We start from the raw sequence: 17,583 nt of genomic DNA on the forward strand, positions 1-17,583 counted from the left end.
TTATTTATTTGTTTATTTAATTTTGTGGTTGACAACTAGACAGATTATGTTAATAAAAATGTACATGTGGTATTTGGGTGGTCATATGCCAAAGTGCTGTGGGTATGTGTAAAGTAAGAGAGTCATCAGTAAGAGTGCAGGAATAGGAAGCCATCAAGTGTGTTAGTGCGTTACAAAAATTGGTACGAAAATGCCTGTCATTATTTGTAGGTGTCGATCCATGCATTGTTCAGCATATGATCAGTCTTAACACATTTATATTTATGGCAGATATAAGTCATTCTATCTTTGTTTAAATAGATTGACTTTTGTACAGAAACATGTGTCAAGATATATACATAGAGGGGTGCCTGAGTGGCTCAGTCGGTTAAGCGTCTGCCTTCAGCTCAGGTCATGATCCCACGGCCCTGGGATCGAGCCCCGCATCGGGCTCACTGCTCAGCGGAGAGCCTGCTTCTCCCTCTCCCTCTGCCTGCCACTTTGACTATCTGTGCTCTCTTTCTATCTCTCTGTCAAATAAATAAATAAAATCTTAAAAAAAAAAAAGATATATACATAGAAATTCACTCAATATTTATACTGGATTAGATCAGGTGACTGGATTGAGGATTTGGGGTTTGTTATGTTAGAGCATATGGGCAAGTTGTAGGCTAGAAAAGATTTATGGTGTTTTCAATTTCCTTCTAATTATAGAATCTTATCTATATCAATAAAAGTTTATATTTAACTTTGTATGAAGTGTATGTGGTGAGCAAAATAATTGTATGCACCCATGCATCTGTAAAGCATAAATTAAATTTTGATAAAAAGTAAATTGATTCTTGATAAAGTTCTGAATGTTAATGGGACAGACATTCCCATCTGACTCTAACCATTTTCTATTCTTGCAGTATCTTTTTCAGTGATATAGGCTGACTTTTTTTTTTTTTTGGCACCCACATATAGCAAATAACTGTGAAACATTTCAAACCTCAAAGTGACACTAAAACTGTGAAGTATGAAATGGAAGTGCCAGAGCGTGTGAGACACATTGCATAGCACTGCTCAGTAATTCAGCGTGTGCATGCAAGAGAAATGACAACACCATTGCAAGATGCAACATGATTAATGCTACAAAAATTAATAAATAAAGCAATCTCCAGTTGGAAACACTCCCTAATGCCTCAAAGTTACCACCTTCTATGTTTAGCAGCGCTGCCCTGGTAATTACACCCTTCTCACCCAGGAATATCTGCTGTGAGGAGTAAGATATAAATGAATATCCTTGCCATGTCAAGGTTAACTAAATGGTTGCGATTAAGGGCTGTGGTATTTTAGGTTTCTTCATGAGTGCTTGTATTTTTCTTCCTAACATGTGAATTTCATTAGCTTTACATTGGTTTGTCTTTTATATCTGTCCCTTACTCCTGATGATTGCTTCCTTCCCAGGCTTCTTCAGACAGTGTTCTAGGGGGGCTCAAGTAGGATCTGTGAGTCCTCAAAATCGAGTTCAGGGCCTATGTTAGAGTGTCCTTATGTATTTACTTGCTTCTGAGGCTCAGTTTGTGAATTTTTATGCCTCACTTTTTGGAAATATGTTCAGAGAGATTTGGGGTTATTAGCCAAGTCTGCTATATTCTCTAGGTTAGACACAATGGGAAGGAAAGATGGGTTCCCCCTGGCGATGTCCATAGTGGTACAGGAGTCCTACTAGGTAAGGCAAGTGCTGGGGAATTGATGTTTTGTCTCTGTGAAAAGCAAAAGAGACCATACAAACATTAATGATGGCAGCAACAGATCCCTCTTTCCTGAGTGCTTATAAACTCAGTGCTTTCTATGCAGATAGTTTACAACTTATTTAACACATTAGAGTCTAATTTATAATGCTCAGGTGTATCATTCCCTAATTTTAAGAAGGAGGAAACTGCGGCTCAGAGAGGCTAAGTGGCTTACCTCAGCCATGCTGCTCCCTTTAAGTTTCTCACACTCTCTGGTATGATGCATTGCCTGAAGGAGTGAGTTCTTACCAAGTTTTCAAAAACTCTTGAGAATTATTGCAACAGCATGGTTAGTACTAAAGAGTTTTTAGTAGGTGCCCAGCTGTAAGCTAAAAGAGAATAGTGCTGAGGTTTTTGAAGTCATAACCCAATGATGGACTTTGTTGTAGTGTGAGGAGGGAGCCTGGGGAACAGATAGGAAGGGTGGTGACCTGACAGAGCTAGATAGAATCCTCACACATCAGCCAGTCAGTTCTTTAATTCCCTCAATGTGGGTTATCTGTGAAGGAAAGGCGTGTGTCAACTCTGCTCATGTTAAGATTTATATATTTATCTACCTATCTACCCATCTGTCCATCCATCCATCCATCCATCCATCCATCCATCCATCCATCCATCCACATCTATCTTGATAAGAAAAACGTGAGATTTCTGGATCAGAGACAGACTTTTAATGACTCAGAGAACATCTTACCTCACTTTCCCCATGCCTCATGTACAGTGGAGTACCACAGAAGAGGCACTCTAGAAATTATGAATCTTAGAGCTTATTTGGGGGCACATTTGCCCTTCCTTCCTTGGAGAGGCCGGGGTGGGGGCGGGGGGGGGCAGCGGCGGTGGTGCAAGAGAACAAGAAAGTGCACAAAGGCTTTATCAATGTTAAGTAAATCCATTCTGGGAGAAGGAAGTGAAGTGAAGGTCCCTATATATATTACTCTTTGGAATGTAAATAAATGGCTCGAGGGGAGGTGCCTCTAAATCTCTCCTGAGCCTCTGTCTTGAACTTCCCTGGCTTGTTTGCCGTTCAAGTAGCCTTTAACCCAGGTGCCAGAATGTGTTGCTCAGAGCCCTGACAGTGCACAAACGGAAAAATATTCGTTGAGAATTATCTCCTGACACCTGTTCCTGTTTTAATTTTGTTTGAGGGAAAGATCAAGATGGGCTGACTAGGGATATACACCAGTCTTTTTCCATCAGGTGGACCAGAGCCCAGTAAGCCCGAACGAAGGCTCAGGTTTGCAAGAGTCATTTCAATGGAGCCACCTCTTTGGTTTTTGTTGCTGTTTGTTTTTTGTTTAGTCATCTGTTTTATTTTTTTGCAGGAGAGGGTGACCCAAGAAGATCAAATAAACACATTTCTTCTGGGCGATTTTGTTACGCCTTTGGCTGTGATGTTTACTTGGTAGAAATTCAGCTATTTCACTAGGGGATATCTGGCGTTATTTTGCTTTTGGGGGAAGAGTGTATGCTACCTAATTTGCTAAAGGCTTGATGAGTACTGTTGTATTTTTTGACTGGATTAAGAGAGAAATGAATGCTTGATAGAAAAGTTTTAGGCCTAAGAATATTTATTTAGCATAATATGACTTTGTGTTTTGTTTTCAATATTTGTGCTATTCCTAAAAGTTTACATACTTGAGATAGTATCTTGGTGGCACTTTATTTTATGGCACAGGTAGCCTCCACTGTATAACATGTTATATGTCTGCCTCATCTCCTGTGGGGATTATAAGCCATGTCACGTTATTATAACCATTACCACTACTAATTTTATTGAGCATTTACTATGTACCAGGCATCGTGCTAAGTACTTTGTATGTATTATTCACCCAGTCCTCATGGTAACCTATTGTCATCATACCCATTTTTACAAATGAGGAAGGTGAATTCAGAGACATGCTATAACTTCCTGAGGGTCATACTGGTGATAAATTTCAAATTTATATCCCCTCAAGTCTCTCTGCCCTCTTAACTACTTCTCTGTGTGATCCCTTATAAAAAATGCAGCACACCCACCTAAAGGATGAGATTCAGATTCCTGAAACATCGTATCAGTTAACAAATACTTTGTACCTGGTAGATATTGAATTGATTATACTTGAATAAACTGTCCTAAACTTTATTGGAGTGTGTAATCTTTGTCTTCTTTTTCATTACTATTACATTAAATTTTTAGATTTCTGAATATAGTTACCTATTTGTTGTTTTAGTACATTTTGCACTATTGTTTTACACACTGAGGTCTCATAGTGGAGTTACATTGTACTGACAAAACATGTACTGATTTCCAGTATTCTTCTTCTGACATCATAGAGAACTTTATATTCTCTTGCATTTAATTCAATCTGCTCTTGGTTCCTGGCTGAGTTTTCTTTGTTCATTCAGCATTTATTGAGTACCTGATACATGCCAGGCTAGGCACTTGAGGTATTTGTTCAATAAATGAATGAATATCTTTACTGTGGGATTAATAGAATATAAACTTTTGGGAAGTGGTGATGACATTTTCCCCTTTTCTTATAACTGCCATGGTCTCTGGCACATGGCTGAAGGAGATGGTCAATTACCACTTATTAGTTCAATGGTATTACATTGAGGATAATAATACCTACAGGAGGTTGGGGTACAAAAATATATAGTGAAATCTGAAGTATTCAGACAACTTGTCTAGCATATTTCCCTTTCTGACTAAAAATTCATTGTAGCTGTACCTAGTAGATGCATCGATAAATTATTTCATTTATTCAAGTAACATTTTAAAAAAAGATTTTATTTATTTATTTGAGAGAGAGAGAGCAGGTGAGAGAGCACAAGCAGGGGGAGAGACAGAGGGAGAGGGACAAGTAGACTCCCTGCTGAGCAGGGATCCTGACACGGGGGCTCGATCCCAGGACCCCAAGATCATGACCTGAGCTGAGCTTAACTGGCTGAGCCACTCAGGCGCCCCTATTCAATTAATATTTATTGAGTTTCTGACTTATAATGCTATGTGTGAGTTAGAAAGGGAATAAAAATGTCTCCGTTCATTAATAGCTCATAACATACCAGAAAAAAGTTCGTTTGTTTGTTCATTCATTCATTCATTCAGTATTTATTAAGCATCTATTATATGCCAGCCACTCTTCTTGACACTGATGGTGTAGTTGTGAAAATGGAGCTTACATTCAGCTGGGGGAGGATTGGCCAAAAGCATGCAAACAGATAAGATAATCACAAAACACAAAGATCACAATGAAGGAAATAGAGTGATATAATAGACTGTGGGGACACACTTAGATGCAAACGTCATGAAGGCGTCTCTGAGGAACTTATATTTGATCTGCCATCTCAAGGAGAGGAGGGCGAGTGGTGTGCTGGTAAACTGGCACTATGGGGAAAAAAAAAAAAAGCCCGATATAACGTGTCCTGACTTTCATGGTGTAAATATTGCTGCTGTAGCTAATTTCAGGCTACCAAGGGTTTAACATCTGGATTGCAAAAGTTTCTAAAGATTTAACAGTTGACCATTGAAAACTGGTACAAGCCAGCTGCAGCTCATCACTGGCAATATGAAGAGAAATCCAGGCAGTGCGAAAAACCTTGAGAGGGGACAGGAATGGACTTATTGAAGGGCCTGAAGGGAAACCGCTATGGATGTAGAGTAATGGCAGAGAAAGTAAGGATAGCGATGTGAAATCATGTGAGAGAGATGACCAGGAATTGGATGATGTACAGCCCTGTAGGTCATGGCAAGGAACTGATTTTTGTTTTAAGAGTGGTGGAAAGTGATTGAATGTTTTTTTTTTTTTTAAAGATTTTATTTATTTATTTGACAAGGAGAGACACAGCGAGAGAGGGAACACAAGCAGGGGGAGTGGGAGAGGGAGAAGCAGGCTCCCCGCAGAGCAGGGAGCCCGATGCGGGACTCGATCCCAGGACCCTGGGATCATGACCTGAGCCGAAGGCAGTCGCTTAACCAACTGAGCCACCCAGGCGCCCAATGATTGAATGGTTTTAAGGCAAGTGTTATGATCAGATTTCCATTTTAACAAGAGATGTTGACCTCTATTTGTAAAATGGAGTCATAGAGGCTAGAAGGAAATAGACTAACCAGAAAGATATTTTTCAGTCCAGGCAAAAGATAATGTTGGCTTAGATAGGGTTATTGTTCAACACATATGCACTCTCTCTTCCACCTTGGATTGGAGTATGCTTCCCTGACCCACTGATTGTGAGATTGACCCTGTACTTGCTTTGGCCAACAGAAAGTAAGAAGACATGATGCAAGCAATACATTTAAATATATTAGTGGTTTAACTTGTCTCTGTACTCCTCAGTCTGCCATGGAAAGACTGTGCCCCAGGTAGATGCACCCCCCAGCCTGGCCCATCTAAGCCAGCTGACTCAGAGCTGCTCTGGCCAAGTCCAGGAACTGTGAGCAAACTCCAAGCTTGTAATCCACTGATTTTTGGTTTGGTTTTTAATGCAGCATTATAGTGGCAATTGTTGTGGAATTAATGGAATTGGAGAGAAATGGGCAAATCGGAGATATATCTTAGTGATAGGTAATGAGTTTCTGATTTGAATGGGTGGCTGTATGATGATATCATTTACAGACATGAGAAATGCAAGGAAGAACAGTTTGGGAGAGAAAATCAAGAGTTCTGTTAAATATATTTGAGATACTTATTAACATGCAAGTTTACATGTGAGACAATTGTATACATGAGTGAAATTTTGAGGACAGATGTGGTATAGAGGATAAAGTTTTAGTCATTGGTGTGTGGACATAATTTGTCCAAGGAACTGGATGAAGTCTCCTAAGGAACAAGTGATGTTAACATAAAAGGGCTTATGATAGATGCCCAAGGCACTTCATTCTCTAGAGGTTTGATAAAAGAGGATGAGTCAGCAAAGGAGATTGAAAATGAGCAGCCTGGTTTTCATAGGAGCAAAGCCAGAAGAAAGTGTCACGTGGTCCCTTCACAGGAGAGTCACCATTGCCATTGTGTATTGCTGAAGGCCCGGTAAAAAGCAGACAGAGACTTATCCAGCGGGCGTGATAGTGCGGAAGTCATTGTGTCCTTGATACGGTGACTGTGCAAACCATATTGGGAGTGGAATGGAGGGTAAGTGGGGTGAGGAAGTACAAACAGTATGTGTAGATGGTCAGTTTAAACATTTTTCTATAAAGCAAAGAGAAGGTTTTGTTTTGTTTTTAAGTGATAGCTGTGATGATCACTGCATGAGAGGTAAACGAAGTTAAAGCCTTTTATTTGACCTTGGTCAGTTCGTTTACCTATCCCACTTACTGTTTCTTTCAAATCTTTGCCATTCTCCTGAAGACCCTTTCTGTACTTCTTTACTAAACTTCTATACCCCTCTCCCAGTAAATGACCTCGCCTCCTACTTCATGGAAAAAATAAAGGTCATTGATGGTGAACCCTCTAGAAACTTATTCATAGCCACCTAAGACTTCATCCACTTTCTTTTAGAAGAAAATACCTATTTTCTCTAGAGTATGGCTAAATTCTATCCCATCCCTTCCCTTCCGGCCAGGAACCTACCTCATCTATTATATATTATTTATTTTATGTCTCTACCTTCTCCTTTCCAATAATATATAAACATCCTAAAGTCTCTCCATCTTAAAAATATATCGACACCAAAACATTCTTTCTCAAACTTATTTCTGTGATGGTCATTTCACCTCTCTCCTCCCCTTCAAACCATACTTTTCAAAGGGAGAGTCTACATTTAATATCTCCAATAACTTTATTCCTTCAAATCAGTGAAATCTTGTCTCCACTTCTATCTTTCCCTTTAACTGTCCACCAATAGCCTCATAATCCCTTGTCTTAAATGTATGAGATAATGGAAATAGATTTTCATAATAGTGCATTTGGAATTACTCAATTCTTTGTATAATTAATTATTCAGTTATTATATTCACTGAATATAATAATATTCAGTGTATAATTAATAATTCAGGAATTAACTGAATTCCCTAGGACATAGCCTTCATAATACCCACATTAGGTTTTGCATCCCTGGTGCCTAGACGACTGCCTGTCACATTAGAGGCACTTGGTAAATATTTGTTGAATTAATGATTGAATTAGTGGATGTTGGATAAAAACACAGTCCCTGTCCTCAAGAAACCATGAAAGAGCTCACAATGTAGGGAGGAATTGGCATTCTATATAACACACATGTGCTAGAAATTCCAACAGTAGAAAATCATATGACATCCACCCAGCCCACACACTAGAATGTGAAATGTCAGTAAATTGCAATCTGTCATTCTTGACTAATGAATCTGTCTATAAATTTGCAACATTAAGTTTTAAATTTTATTATAATTCATATGAAATTGAATATAATTTAGATAGTGGGTCTTAAAAAAAAGAGTGAAGGTGAGAAAAGCATTTATAATCACTCAATATACAAAATCCAAAATCTCATTTTTTGAATGAATAGGATCTGAATTTAGCCTGTGTGAAGCACTTTCTTAATATTATTAAGTCTCTGTGTTGAAGAGACCTTAACATTCTTCTAGCCCAACTACTTTCATGATATAAAATTCCTTAATATTTTCTGGAAAGTTCCTGTCCAATCTCTGCCAGGAAACACCTGTGATGGGGAATACCTTCCCTTGTACAGTACCCAATTTCTGAACTATTAAAGCTCTAAATTCTAAAAAACTAGTTCCGTAACTTCCATTGGTCTAGCTTAACTAAGTTTGGCTGCTTTTAGCCACCTGAATTAGAGCTCCTGGGCTTGCTTACTTGTTTTTGTGGAAGAGGAAAAAAGGGATTCTTTATGAAAGTTAGGGGAGAAGTGAGGATCAGTTGAAGGAGAACGTATATAGTGTCTACCATGTTGGAGAAAAAAGTTGAAAGAAATTAATCCTTTACCTTGGCAAACACAAACTAGTAATATTAAAAATTTTATGTAACTGAATAAGAGATGTTCAATATTTTATTTATTGATTCATGTAACAAATGTTTGATGAATGTGTTCAATACTGTAATGAAATGCTGAGGACTCAAGGGGAGTAAATTCCGTTCACATCATTAGCAGAGTTTAGAGACTAATAATGAGAAGGTGGGCCAAGTAAACAACAAGTGTTGCAAATTGTTTCAATGTTAAGATAGACCAAAGAGCTGAGTCTTGAAATGTGAATGGCTAGCAAAATGGGAAAAATCTATCAGGCATTCCTTCATTAAGCACGTTTTTAAAATAGAACCCTTGAGAATCCAAAATGAAAAAAACCAGAACAAATATAAACTTAGGGCAGAGTCCAGCTTTTGTTCCTGGTAGTTTCTGCATATTTCTGGTAGCTCATGGCTACCATTGGACCTTGCGTGGGTAAGGAAGGCACACAGAAAATAACTAGCACTTGCAAGATGGGAAGTCAGGTCAGAGACTTCCCCAAATCTGAGACCCCTCAAAAGGTGATGCTGTTAATGAAAGACTAAACCAAGAAAATAAAAAGCCTTGCTTTGTAAGAAGGAAATGGCAGAGAAAGCTGACTCACTCAGCCTTGGCTCTGAGAGAGGAAAATTCAAAGAAATTTCCCCTTATGATTTATAACCACAAACAAGCTCACCTGGGATTGAATCAAAATCCATATTACCAGTATCTGAAAAATTCCTAAGTGAGAAATTAGTTTAACATTATTTTGAATTGAAAGTTCCCTTAACTGCCTGAAGGAAAAACACGTTATTTCTTGAGGAATGGATCTTAATCCCAGGTTGCAAGTAATTCCCATTCTTATGGAATATGAGTTTACAATTAAAAAATTTTTAAATGCATGAAGAAATAGTCACTCTGAGTGAGAAACTTAGCCCTCCAGTTCCCCCAAAATGCAATTAGACTTATAAAGACCATAGATAATAGAAATGTCTGATAGAACAAAATAGAAAATAAGTCAGCTTAACATCTTTCAAAAGTAAAGTGTAAAAATATGAATGAACTAAAGACAATAAAAGTGTTCAGGAATATTTGATAAAGCAGTTAAGGAACTTCTAGAAATAAATATATAATAATTTAAATAAGAAATTTAATAAGTTTTTAAATACAGATTTAATAGAGCTGAAGATAGAATCAGTAAACTAGAAAGGGTATCTTAAGAAATTTACAAAAGGAAGCACAAAGAGATGGACAATATGAAAGATTAAGAGCTCTAGAGAGTATATTGAAAACTTATAACACAAATCTAATCAGAGTTTTCTAATAAAAAACACTAGAGAATGGGGAGAATGGTAATTATGGAAGAGATCACTGGAGACCTGATTCCAGGTCTGGGACAGAGAAAGGACAAAGTGAGTCTAGAACTCTTACTGTGGCAGAAAGGAAGGAATGTTCAAAGACTAATGGAGGTATGTCGAAATGGTACAGGAACTGACTGGCTGATTTTGGCATTATGAGTATCAAAAAGAATAATGATGGGAGTAGATTATAACACACTGAGTAAAAAAAAAGAATTAATGTGTCCCAAAAAGGAGGAGAGAGAAAAAGAGGAAAATCTCTCCTTTACAGATTAATGCCAGTTTATAAACATAGAAGAAAACACATTAAAAAAACCCCCCACATTAATTTGCAATTACCGCTGTAATGACTGACTTAGGGAGGAGTTATTAGTGGATGCTAAACCATGTTTTTATGAGAGATGGTTGAGGAGCAGCCAAAGTATCAGCCAGAAGTTATTTAGTAATTACAAAGGGAAAGAATGTATGTTTATAATGGAAATATTTGACAGTTGCCATCTTAATCAAGTGATTAAATTTAGTAACACCTTTTATAAAAAATTTAAAGACTTTTTATTTATTCGTTTTAGAGAGAGACAGAGAGAGCACAAGCAGGGGAAGAGGCAGAGGGAGAGGGAGACGCAGACTCCCCGCTGAGCTGGGAGCCCGATGTGGGACTGGAACCCAGGACCCCAGAATCATGACCTGAGCCGAAGGCAGATGCTTAACCATCTGAGCCACCCAGGTGTCCGTAGTAACACCTTTTGATGTGATGTAATAGGAAGGACACCATACCACTCTGTACTATTCCTGTCAAAAATATTTAATTTTAATTTAGTCATAAAGAAACAGTGGGAAGAATTCAGACTGCCCTCAAGAATGTCAAAAAAGATGAAAAAGGGTAGGAGGAATGTTCTAGTTAGTGCTGTCCTTTGAAAGACAATGCAAACCATAGATATAATTTAAAATTTTCTGGTGGCCACATTAAAAAAGGTGAAGAGAAACAGGTGAAATTAATTTAATAATATATTTTATTTAATTCAATATATGAAAATATTATTTAAACATTTAATTAATTTAACATTTTAATTAGATATATTACATTTTTGTAAATTTTAGAAATTCTGAGTGTATTTATACATATAGTGAATGTGTAGGAGGTGTATTTGTTCTTAGGAGCTATGTGATGAAATATTTAAAGGTGGAATGTCATACTGTTTGTAGCTGACTTTTAAATGGTCCAGCAAAAAATAAATTATGTATATACATATATGTATATGTACATTCATATATGTGTGTGCATATACAAATCAGTAAGGTTATAAAATTTGATGTGAACAACTACATTAAGAAGTTTAATTTATTAGATGAATATAGAACAACAATGAGAGATAGAATCAGACAAATATGGAACATTATGAAAATTGTCTACACACTGTCAGTAAACTTCAAAAAATTTGGAATTCTACATCATGTTCTCTGATTACAATGAAATTAAATTTAAAAGCAATGACAATGATAATTTAAAATCCCATAATTTGAAAATCAGAGATTACTTATGGAAAGTAAGGAGGATGGATTGGAGGGTATCATGGTTGGAGGCAGGAATTCAAGGGAAGAAGCTGTTAGTGTTCAGAGGAGAGATGATAAAGGTCTGCTTTGAGGCAGTCTGTGTGGGAAGGGATGGAAGGGATTTAATGACTGATTGTATGAGGAAGGTTGAGGGGGAATGAGTATAAGGAACTTCCAGATAGGTGGATGGAGGGTAGTGTCATTAATTGTGAGGGAGAAATGATAATTGGGATGTCTTTGGGACGTGTGCATAGAGATAGTTGGTTAGTCAGATTTGGCACTTGAGAGTGCTTTGGCAAGATATATAGATTTTGTGAGGCATCTGCATTTAGATGATAAGTTTAGCCATGGGCATGGACCAGATCATTTAGGTAAAGGGTAGAAGGCAGCCAAGGAAAGAGCCGTGGGGCATATACAACAGCTGGAGGTGGTCTAAGCAAAATGAGTCCACGAAAGAGACAGGTGAAAGAGTCAGAAGTGATGGAAATTGAATGGTTGATTGATTCCAGTTGAATGAATGGCCAATTCCAGCTGAATTCTGAGGAAAGTGTGGTAAATAGTGTGAAGGACTATCCCTTGGTTGGCAGTTCTAATGCCTTATGCTCCATGTGTTTGATTTCATACAAAAACCCCCAGATAATTATTGTTTTACCTTCATTTTCTTCTCCCTGGCTCTCTGTTTGTCTCCTATTTACCAATTATTCTAACCAGAGGTGATTTATAATTTACGGATGGGGTGGCTGGGTGATAGACATTGGGGAGGGTATGTGCTATGGTGAGCTCTGTGAATTGTGTAAGACTGTTGAATCACAGACCTGTATCTCTGAAAGAAATAATACATTATATGTTAAAAAAAAAAAAAAAGAAGAAGATAGCAGGAAGGGAAGAATGAAGGGAGGGAAATCGGAGGGGGAGATGAACCATGAGAGACTATGGACTCTGAGAAACAAACTGAGGGTTCTAGAGGGGAGGGGGGTGGGAGGATGGGTTAGCCTGGTGATGGGTATTAAGGAGGGCACGTACTGCATGGAGCACTGTTATACGCAAACAATGAATCATGGAACATTGCATCAAAAACTTATGGTGTAATGTATGGTGATTAACATAACAATAAAAAATTTAAAAAAACTAATGATGTAATGTATGGTGTTAACATAACATAATAAAAAAAAGAAAAAAACAAACAAACAAACAAATATATAATTTACATTCCAGAACTGAATTCTAGAGTTTGGTATAATTGGTGTAATTGGTCTAGAGACTAGATTTTACATAAAGGGAATAGTTATGAACTCGGAGATGATATAATTTGCGCAAAGTCACACAATAGTCTGGTTCCCCATCCAAAGGTTTAGTAAACTAATTAGAAGTAATGTTGAATTTTTTATATGCTTTAATTGCCTTTCTAGAAATCTCTCTTTTCTTTGAGGGATATAACTGTACTTATTTTTTTATTTTGGATGCAGTCCTAACATGATTTAGTTAAATGTTACCATAGGGGGCTTTTAGTTTAACATTTAAATGGATTATGGCTGAAGTTTTTAACAGATTTTTTTCAAAATGGGCATATAGGGGTGCATGACTGGCTCGTGGAGCATGCAACTCTTGATCTCAGAGTTGTGGGTTCAAGCCCCATATTGGGTGTAGAGATTACTAAAAAAAAAATAAGTAAACTTAAAAAAACACCCAACAAAATGGGCATATCTTTTGCTTTATTAATTATTATAGTAACACAAACTTACTTTCTTTAGCATCACTGTAAAATTCACTCTAAGTTAGATCTCTGGATCACACATCTCATGACCTTTCCTCCCTATCCTTTTTCTCCTTTGCTTTTTTTGCAGTGATTTTTGCTGTTAGTCATGCTGTCCATTGAGAGTGGCAGTCACATTTTATTAATTGGTATATCCTACATCTCCCCTCTCTAGGAGTTAGGACAACAATTTTCACTAAGTAGATATTTCTGAAATAAATAAAATAAATACGCATGTTGAGTATCATAGCAATTAACAATGCAGGCTCCAAAGACTGCCTGCCTGCATTTGAATATTGACTCTACCTACTGCTAGCTATATAACCTTGGGGAAGTTAATCTCTGTTTCCCTGCTTCCGTTTCCTCATCTGTAAGATGGGGAGAATAACAGAACCTAATTTATGGTGTGCTTGTGAGAATAAAATATGATAACCCAGATACAGCAATTAGCACACATAGCATATGGCAAATATTTTTAAGATTCAAAATTATAAATTCCTTCTCTACTTCTTCATCTTAGTATGTTTCTCAGTCTAGCATGTGTCTTTACTTAAAGTGTGTCTTTTGAGCTCCATAGTCACCCTCCAAATTAATAAATGAGGCAGAAATGACCCTCTTTCCCTGATTAGCACCTGAGGCCCCCTGAGCCATGTGGGCAGTAATGATGAAGGAACTTACAGTCAGAGGGATACAGGTTGGAGTCCTGGCTCTGCACCTTTTAATTTACCAGATGTTGGGTAGGCTGCTTTCCTCCTATGTAAAGGAGTAATCACTGTGCTTCACCAAAAACAAACAAAAATGCCAAGAACTGGTTCTGAGGCTGAAGTGTGAGATGATTTGCAGGGAATGCTGAACAATACCCCGGTATATTATAAATAGTCCATACATTTTAAGATTCTGTTTTCCATTTCTCCAAAATTTTTATATTTTCTGTTATATGTTTTAAATCTAAATTAACATAATGTGGTCAACTATGCTCCTCTATTTGTTAGCATTGACACACCAACCAGTCTGTAAATATTTCCGAAGTAGAGGGTTTCATTTCATAAGTTCCCTGTATCTTTAATATATATTTAACGTACCTGAGGTGGTAGCTAGAAGGCGCTTTAGAGATATCAACTTAATATTTTGTTATAATATTTCAAACTATGTTAGTTCTATTATCTGTACAAAATATAAAGTAATAGGTATTTAAAAATATTTATGTAAATTTCTCTCTAGACTCCAAGAACTAGATTTTTTTTTTAAGCAGAACTTTGCCTTTCCTGGACTTCAGTTTTACTCTATCAAGTTGATGAGTGTTCCTATTTACATTAACTAATGATTGCTAAACTATTTTAAAATAGCAGACTCTCCTATAAAAGCTAAGCCTTATTATGATGATAATGATGATAATAATGCTGATATGTATAAATGAGGCTGTTGGAATTCATTGGTATGTGCTGTGCTATTGCAGACATTTCTCGAGGAGCTATCTCCTTTCTGATCTATGCAGTTCATTTACTCTATACCTTCAGTGCTAAATTTTAGTAATTGCAAAACATCTGAGGAGCAAAGGGTGAAAAAAAAACCACTCAAATGTGTTTTTAGAGTATCTTTGTGTTAGTAATTTGTTTGAAAAATATTGTATCTCTTGTTATTAAAAAATCTGTGATTTGCAATTTAATTCAAAAAATGCACTTAGAACTTGAAAACAAATCGTATACAATTAAAACTTATTTTTTTAATTCTAGAACAAGTCAAACTGGGTAAAATAGTGACTAATATTGAATCAGTGGGTAAAAAAATGGAGAAAGAAAAGCATCAGCACCATGGGAAGTCCAGGTAATGGGTAATTAGCTATAACCTATAGAAAATGTATAGTTTTATTCTACTGTGCCAGTATTTCCTTACCAATTGTCATGGTTTCCCAAGTCTATTAACACCCCATGCATGAGGCTAATTTATCCTTCTGCTCGAGTCCCTCAAAGCGTATCAATTATCAAAATTTTAGTTTTCAGTTCAATTAACTTTTGAACTGGGGGATGTCTGAGTAGTTAAGCAGACCATCTGGGTTTTACAGTGCATAAGCTCAAATCCAATTTGTGGCTTTCTTGAGAAAAATGCCATATTTTATGATAATATTACATAAGTTTGGAATTTTAATAACTCATCTGCAGCAATTATGGAGCAGAGTTAAATTATAATTTTTCTTTTTTAACTTAATAATTTAAAGTTAGTCTTTTTCCAACAGAGGGTGAGGTGATCCTATAGAGCAGAGCTTCAGGATAGGCGCTTTATGCATTGCTTCTGCTTTCCAAAGGTGTGTGGAGATGGGTCAGTTACTTTTCTGAATTGTTCCACTAACTGTCATCATCATCTTCAAGATAACTTTACAATTGTGTACATAACTGTTGACCCTAGAGCTACAGAACCTTTAAAGGCCCTTCCAGCACATTTTGTAGGAACATTTATACTTGTACAATGTAAATACTGCTCGGTTAAAATGTATTTTTTAGTGGCTTGTTTTACATTACTTCACAATGTAGCCTTGTCAGAAATTTGGGGTAATTGGCACAGTTGTAAGTAATAAAAATTTGAGAAAATATTGCCCTGGCTATTAACCATGTACCTTCCAACATTTATCTGGTGAACTGTGCCTAACAGTAAAAGATTCATGCTGACAAGTAACCACGTTCTTGGCTTAATTATAATATGATATTCAAATTTGGGAGAATGGAATGTAGGTACAGTTCTAAGACTAAGGGTTTGGTTTTATCCATGGTTGGGGAAGATATCAATTGCAAAAGAAAAGAAATGATTGTATTGGGAATTTACCCGTTTTTAAAAATTTACTTTTGGCCTTTACTTAATTTAAGCTGAGACCCAGGTTGGTCTAGCAGAGTGGTAACTGCTAAAAGAGCAGTTAGTGGACCAATTTGACCAAATAGTTTAGAATTTCAAGTAAGCTATTAGTAACTGGAAAAATTAACTGAACTAATTTGAAAACCTACCATTTTCAGTATTTGAGATGGGGCCAAAAAATTCAAGAAAGAATAATAATGACTTAAGGACAAGTGGAGCACTCATTAATAGTAAATCCGATCAGGTAGAATATCTTTCAATATGTCTTTCTCCAGAGAGTTGAGTATTTCTCGAAGAATTGTTTCTTCTGCAACTGGTGGAAGATAAAGTTCTCTTGACACCCTAACATCCCATTTTTAATGAAAACATGTCCTCCTTAATGAGGAAGATCAACATCCTCTGAAATTAAGAGCAAGAACGTGTACTTCCAATGACAGCCTGGGGCACATAAAGCCTGAACTTCAATCCACCAGGGTTGCTTTGTCTTTATTTATAGCTAGCTTATGGCGGTAACTTGTTTCCTACCTTAGCAGTTAGCTTCATTTCATTAATGTTGGAAGTGGGATGGGAATACAGAAGGGAAGACAAATCAGTGTTCTGGGACATGGCGACTCAAGGTGTTAGAACACCGGTGTTTAGCTAGACAAATAAGATGCCATTAGAGTGAAATTTTTATTGAAATCTAGTTCACCACATAATAATGATAAAAGAAACTTAGCAATGAGGATATAAGCAACAGAAAAGGAAACAGAATCAATCAGAAATCAGGAAGGGGATGGTTAACAATGCAAAGACAAGCACTGGCACTAATTAGCATGAATTGCCCAACTCTTTGTGAGACTTTTGGAAAATTTCTGTTCAATACAAATAGACCCCTGTGAAGGAAGCTATGTATAAACTACTTACAATTCCCCTGAAGACGCCTGGGAAAATATTAATTTCTAAGGTGACACATAATATTTTTAGGTAGACCATAAAAATGAAAGAAATTTCCTTGGATAATACGTGAAGAAATATAATCTTATAAATGTATGATTTCCTTTTCCCAGACTTCTCTATGTTTGATTTGTGGAGGGAAAACAAAATCAACTAGTTCTACATTTTCAAATTTAAGTTTAAAGATGTGAAGTTCTTCAATGTACCTTTGAATTCTAACTTCAAAGATTATTATACATTAACATACTTTTTTTGACAATAATGATAAATGTGAGTGCATTCTGAATGTTAATTTTCCATCAAGGAAATTAATTTACTATCCACTTATTTATTAGAACTATTTTTTTTAGTTTATAATATTTGGTGCATTTGAAGGTATGACAATTGCATTTCTGTAAATGCGTTCTGTAATTCAAGCAAGTGAGCCGGGACTTCATCCCCTAGTTTTGTGATCATTGGGAGTTTCTTATGCGTTACACGACAGTTTGTA

At 36.6% G+C, this 17,583-nt stretch overlaps 1 protein-coding gene across 1 annotated transcript in view; it reads left to right on the top strand.

The window, feature by feature from the left end:
- IQCM (IQ motif containing M) overlaps positions 1 to 17,583 on the top strand; it is a 367,918-nt gene that overhangs the window by 35,578 nt on the left and 314,757 nt on the right. The window contains exon 4 of the mRNA XM_044913077.1: positions 15,047 to 15,137. Within this exon, the coding sequence (XP_044769012.1) occupies positions 15,047 to 15,137 (91 nt within the window). The remainder of the gene's footprint in view (positions 1 to 15,046; positions 15,138 to 17,583) is intronic.

Source organism: Neomonachus schauinslandi, chromosome 2, assembly GCF_002201575.2.
Source record: "Neomonachus schauinslandi chromosome 2, ASM220157v2, whole genome shotgun sequence".
Lineage (NCBI taxonomy): Eukaryota > Metazoa > Chordata > Mammalia > Carnivora > Phocidae > Neomonachus > Neomonachus schauinslandi.